The following is a 6,674-nucleotide window of genomic DNA, read 5'->3' on the forward strand; positions in this document are numbered from 1 at the left end:
CCTTCTCCCTGGCTGGATAGATGGTGTCCCGATCCGACTTAACGTTGACTTTCTCTTACCGAGAAGCCACGTTGATGACCTTGCACACTTTGGATCCAATCGAGCTGTCAATCACGACATGCACAACATTTCATATGATATTTTTTTTCTATGTTTAGAAAATAAATAAAAGCCAGCATAAATTAAATGATCGACGACAGTTGTCGTGTACAACTAATACGGATCAGTGGTCATCAAATAAATAATATAGGCGTCAATAGGGACGTTCCTTCCATACGAGGAAGCATTTGTGTCTCACCGAACGATTGATCGAAATGAGTATTTAAGACAAAACAAAAACAAAAGGAAATATTAAAAGCAAAAAAAAGAAAACAATTCCCACCACCCTCCGCTCCCCCACCCTCTCTTCAAAGCCACGCCCAATTCCCCCTACCCAACCCGAACCAAAAGCCGCAGGCCGGGGATGGACCCGAAGCAGCTGGCTGCTCTGGTCTCCTCCCTTGTGTCCCAAGCGCTTCTCCTCCTTTCCCTGCCCTTCCCCCATCCCAACCCTTGTGCCTCCGTCCCCAATCGCAACAACCTCCCTCTATTCCTCTTCTCCTCCCCACCCACGCCTCTCGCCCCTCTCCTCTCCCTTCTTCTCCACCTCCTCTCCTCCTCCTCCCACATCGCCGCCTCCGTCCACTTCCTTCCCCACAAGCGCAAGCGCAAGCGCCACCAGCACCAACCGGATCTACACGTCCCACGCCGCGGCCCCGACCACTTCCGGCTATGCTTCCGCATGACGTCCACCACCTTCGAGTGGCTCTCCGGTCTCCTCGATCCCCTTCTCGACTGCCGCGACCCCGCTGGCTCTGCCCTCCGCCTTTCGGGCCCCACCCGCCTTGCCATCGCTCTCTCTCGCCTTGCCTCCGGTGCTTCCTACCCTGACCTCGCCTACCGCTTCGGAGTGCCCGAGTCAGCCGCTCGCTTCTGCTTCAAGCATCTCTGCCGCGTGCTCTGCACCAATTTCCGTTTCTGGCTCACGTTTCCCTCTCCATCTGACCTTACAACGGTTTCCGCCGGATTCCAGGCAGTCGGCCATGGCCTTCCCGACTGCTGCGGTGCCATGGCCTGCACTCGCTTCGAGGCACGTGGCCAGTCTGTCGTCGCTGCACAGATCGTGGCCGATTCCTCATCGAGGATCATACACATTGCTGCTGGATTTCGAGGGGATCGCACAGATTCCAGCGTTCTCAAGTGCTCATCGCTTTATAAGGATGTGCAGGAGGGGCAATTGCTGGGAGCAACACAGTACTTGGTTGGGGATGGCCGCTACCCTCTGTTGCCTTGGTTGATGGTCCCGTTTGCTGATCCAGTTCGTGGTTCCTGCGAAGAGGACTTCAATGCCGTTCACCAGTCAATGTGCCGGCCTGTGCTTCGGGTGGTTTGCAGCATGAGGAATTGGGGCGTGCTTAGTTCTTTAGGAGAAGAGGAGAATTTTAAGGTGGCTGTGGCATGCATTGGCACTTGTGCTATTCTTCACAATGTGTTGCTGATGAGGGAGGACTACTCTGCCCTATCTGATGTATGCAATGAGAACCATATGGGTTTAGAACACTATGGGGAAGATTTGGGATTGGAGGACTTTTACTGTGAGATGAAAGCTTCAACATTGCGGAGCATGTTGGCAGTGAGAGCGAGGGCAGCCCGAGATTCAGGACAAATTGGCATTCCATAAATTACAATTAGGACAGTTATTGGACTATTGATGAAGAGGGAAGGTGTGGATTATGGTAACTGGTCTTAACTCTGCTAAATTCTTTTTAATCTTATGGTTTTTAATTTTGGTGCTTCTTGATTTTTTTTTCAAATGTGAACAAATATTGTTGCTTCTAGTGATAATAAAGAAGAAAGAACTGTATTATTTTTTAGGAAACCATAATGTTAATGCAGTGATTTTGCTATTAGGAAATTGACTTTTTTTGAACATGGTGTACATCTTTCTACTGAAAAACTTTCTCAAAATTTAATGCAGTTGAAAGTTAAACAAGTAGCTAAGATACATTGTTCAGAATACGTAATATGTTTTCTATCAGCAGAATATTGGAACAATGAACACAACAACAAGACAACGTCCCAGCTATTAGAGTTCGGGTACATGAAACTTTTTTGTCATTGAGTTTTTAGAAGGCAATATAAATTAGTTGAATCAAGAGCATGCAAATCTCTTTTTGTAGTTGATAGTAAAGTCTTCTTAGAATCTCTCTTCATGCCACTAATACTGTCTCATGACCATCACATCGTCTAACTCAAATATATACAGATATTCTCAAAACGCAATCATACTATCTTAAGGTGATTTTACTCATTTTATCCTCTATTATAGCTATGCTTAATTGTTCATGCATTAAAATATTTTTTTTTGCTATTTTTCCTGGGATCTGTGATTGAAATTTTGTTAAGAAACAGAAGAAGTACAATGATATATATATTAGTTCATCTCTCGACCAGTGCTCAAGACTCACAACAAAAGTTCAACCTGTCACTAGAGTGATGGTAACCAACTACCAAAGTACTTCGTATAGCATATTAGAACAATGTCACAATAAACTCCCATAACCAAAAATGGTAAAACCCTCCAAAGAAAAAAGCTAAATCCCTGATACATGTGTAAACTAATCAGGTTGAATCAAGCTTGAACCATCATCTGCAATTGATAAAGTTTCTTCAGCACCAAAAATTGGTCATTTCTAATTTTGATTTAATTGAACTAGTTTCTTCTAGTCAGCAACTTCCAAACTTGTATTTGTTCCAAGCATCCTTGATGGAGAAATCTTTATTATTAGTCCACAGAATTTGATCATTCTCCTTTGAAATCAGAATTTTTTTATCTCTTCCATAAAACCATTGTTTGATTATTTACTGCAAGATGTAAATGCCAATGACCATTTATTATATTCTTTGGAACTTTGGATTTGTCAAATACACAAGAGGCTTGTTTTTCTTTGTCAACAAGTAACTGAGCGTCTCACCAAACGTTGGTCTTTTAATCATTTGTCATACCTAAATAACATTTTTTTCCATTACTTTATCTACCATTTAATCAAATCATTCAACTTAGTTCCCAACAACTTGTAAAGTCCAAAATATTTTGTCGCCTATATGGATTTTTTCCTGGTATCACTCCAAAAAAATTAAAATAATAATGTTGTAATACTAATACAGTACCAATCTTACCAATCTGAAATGAAAAATATGATTCAAATATCTTTTATCGAATTTAGTAAAGTTTTCTTAGGTATCGTTTTTTCCCTCCTTACACCCACTATTCCTAATTGATTCACATTTCATTAACATTGCACATATAGGTCTCCTTCAAATATGTTCATATCATCTTAAATGAAAATTTCTCATTTTATTCTTTATTGAGGAGACACCTAATTTGTTTCAATTAAAAATTACTTAAAATATCTTTTCTAGTAACTTTCATGCATCATCCTCAATATTCTTATTTAAACTATATTGACTTTTGCATATTTTGTTTCTCAACCAATCAACATTCTGATCCATCAAGCATGACTAGCATTTTTCAAGTGGAGGCATTTCTTTAGTCATTCTATCAATTTTTTCTAGGACATCTTTTTGTGTTTGATCACCTAGCCTATTTGAGAGACATAAGAACATATAACATTTAATATCACTTCTCCTTGTACAAATTTTAAATTTGTAATTCTGTACCCATCTTTTTGTCTCTAATCCACTATCCTTAATATTATTGTTTATAATAATATTGACAATATTTTATGTTTAAAATTTTCAACATACCAAGTTTTATATCTAGGACTATCATTCTCCTGACGTTTTTCCCTACCACTTAGTTTGCTATAAACAAATTATGTTAATCTTTGTTGAAATCATTGCATCAATCATCACTAGACTTTTCCTTAAAAGTGTTCTCGTTTTCCAAATTGTTAGCCTTTTCCTATGATTTTAGATTATACTCACTACTCTAGAACAATGTGAGAACTCTTTTCTATTTTCCACCATCCAAATTTTGATATGAGGGGTCACTCCCGAGTGGTCTCCTAGTCCATCCTTTGCACTCGAGAGCATGTAGGTAACGAAGATGTCACATGTCACTTTTGATGATGACTTAGCCAGCCCTGCCCCTATAATGTAAACAGTTAAGATCCATGCCTATGAGATTATAAGTTTTATGTTGGTTACTGATGACCCAACACATATCCTCCACATTTTTCAATGAGACATGGGACAAACATTGGTGGTGTTGCAACTCATCAATTTGTGCATTTTTGTCACCATGTTCTAAAGAAAGCCATTGGATACAGGTGGTCAAGTCACTGCATAGCACACATGCATTCTGTGAATGCATATGCAAATGGCTATGTGTAGATATTACAATATTTGACTAATATATAATTCAATCAAAGGACACCCGGAAAGCTGTTTAGTGATATGTTGCTGCACAAAGTTAAAGCTACAGATTATTCAAATACTCCATCTACAATGTCTTATACTGTTAAATATTTTGTACTATTAGACATAATAGCACAGGGAGAAACATAGACCGCATATAACAATCACATACAATTAAATGGACTGCGAAGGCAGTCACATAGTTGTGTATTATATGCAACCACATGTAAATGCCTCTGAAATGTAATTGACAGATATTGTGGCCACAGAAAAGCCATATGAGATGCAAGCATATGACCATATATGCATACATGGCCTCAGACTGCATTCCATAACATTATTTCTTCCAGACCCAACTTCAACTATATGGACGATGTATGCTTCATATACGTCTGTTATCCATTACAGCATTGAAGCATTATCTTTTCCGATTTCTCTTTCTTTAATCCCCAATTGCCCATGTCAGTGCTACCTCTTGAAGAATATTTTTCATTTTATTGAATTGCTTCTCCATTAGACCTGCAAACTGAACAACACTTATTTAATTAACTTCACTCCTCTTGCATGACTGAGAAATTTCCAGTCCAACTATTAACTGTTGAAGTGCACTATCAGTTGAGATTTTACAGTTAGAGTAGCTGAGCCTGTCCCAAGTTAAAGCTATTCCCAAGAGCCTTACTGCTGCCTACCTTCTTTGAAGTTCAACGTCAGCAAGATATTATTATTTTGATCTCCAGTCTTGCCATCAGAAAAGATCAAACTTTCAACTGTATTAGCTGTTAATCCTAACTAGAGAAGAAGTCTTGTGATGCCTTGTATAGGATGAGAATAAACTTTGTTTTTCCATCATGAAATAAACAATAAGTTTTTTTTTTAAATGTTTGGCACAAAGGACTGATTCTATTTCAATTGGAAATCTCAGCATATAACTAAATTCACAGATCAAGTTATTTTGAGTCCTTATGTATGTCTGTTTTCTGCTACTCTTTGAGAAGGAACTTCACATGGATATTTTCCGTTATCATGAGTCTATGATAGAGATAATAAACTTGAATAAGAATGCTGGAGTGTTGTAAGTTCTTCTGGGTTGTGTATTGTGCACTTTGTCTAAAACTATATCTGAAATATGAAATTTCTAGATTCTTGCTGATAATGTAAACAAGTACGACTTTATTTTTGCCTGTAGGGATTTGTAGTGTCTGGTTAAAGTACATTTTCATAATCTAAATTAAAGAGAAACAACAGATAGAAATGAAGATAGATTGTAACTAAACTGTGCTCTATCTGAATCTGCTTATGGGAAGGAGAGAAGAAACATAGATCTTTATCAACGGTTGCAGTTGAAATTACAACTAATTGTCCGATCATTCAGAACATTCTGGTGATAGTAATAATTGGAATTGTGTTTCATGGAAGACATTCTGACTTCTGTTCAGAGGAAAATTTAATGACAGTGGAAATAGTAGAGTTGGCTTATGCACATCTTATGTGTATGATGATTAGTCTTGTGCTAGAAGTGGATGGTAATTTTGGTTGATACATCAAGTTTGATCGGCTTTCTAAAGTGACTTATGTGTTGGTTTTTGCTTCGTGTGGTTTAAGGTCTGGTATTTGCTTCATGTGGTTTAAGGTCTGGTATACCAAGTTACTTAGCTAATGAGGCTGTTAATTGGGTCGTGAAATTTGGTGATGAAACACAGTAATATCGCAGATGTCTCGCTGCATGTTACAGTCGGGGTCATCACCAATGCGAGAGCTAATGACAAATTATCTACTATAATTAGTTATCTTTAGTATTTCGATCTTTGTATTTTAAAAAGTTACATTTACATTCCTATAATTACAAAATTAAAATATTTATGTCTATTTATCATGACTTCGTCGGTTTTATCAATGAAAATATAAAAAAAAAGTAAAAAAATATAATTTTAACTTTTTAATTGGTGACAGATAGTGTCGATGGTGGCGGACGACGGCACTGTTGGGGTCGTGGGTGACTATTGTGGATAAGGAAAGCGACGACGAGAGGTGAGAGCCCATTTGTATCTACATCGACGTCAATGCAAATGCATAGTAGCTCTTACCTCTCGTTGCCAATGTAGATGCAGAGCGATTCTCACCTCTCGTCGTCGCTCTCCTCATCCACAAGAGTCACTCGTGACCCCAGCAGTGTTATCGTCCACTACTACCGATATCGTCTGCCACCATCAATTGAAATATTAAAATTATTTTTTTATCTTTTATATTTATGTATT

The 6,674-nt window shown here is 38.4% G+C and overlaps 1 protein-coding gene across 2 annotated transcripts; it reads left to right on the forward strand.

Annotated features, from left to right (window-relative positions):
- Positions 1-389: 389 nt before the first annotated feature.
- On the forward strand, positions 390-6,391 carry LOC135582753 (protein ANTAGONIST OF LIKE HETEROCHROMATIN PROTEIN 1-like). 2 transcript variants are annotated; one of them, XM_065166392.1, is made up of 2 exons: positions 390-1,775; positions 6,370-6,391. In XM_065166392.1, the coding sequence occupies exon 1, from the start codon at positions 464-466 to the stop codon at positions 1,718-1,720; it is 1,257 nt and encodes a 418-aa protein (XP_065022464.1). In that variant the 5' UTR covers positions 390-463; the 3' UTR covers positions 1,721-1,775; positions 6,370-6,391. The 2 variants fall into 2 exon arrangements, with proteins under 2 accessions (XP_065022464.1, XP_065022463.1); XM_065166391.1 differs by lacking the exon at positions 6,370-6,391 and adding an exon at positions 5,035-5,297.
- The last annotated feature ends 283 nt before the right edge of the window (positions 6,392-6,674 follow it).

This window comes from Musa acuminata, chromosome BXJ3-9, assembly GCF_036884655.1.
Source record: "Musa acuminata AAA Group cultivar baxijiao chromosome BXJ3-9, Cavendish_Baxijiao_AAA, whole genome shotgun sequence".
NCBI lineage: Eukaryota > Viridiplantae > Streptophyta > Magnoliopsida > Zingiberales > Musaceae > Musa > Musa acuminata.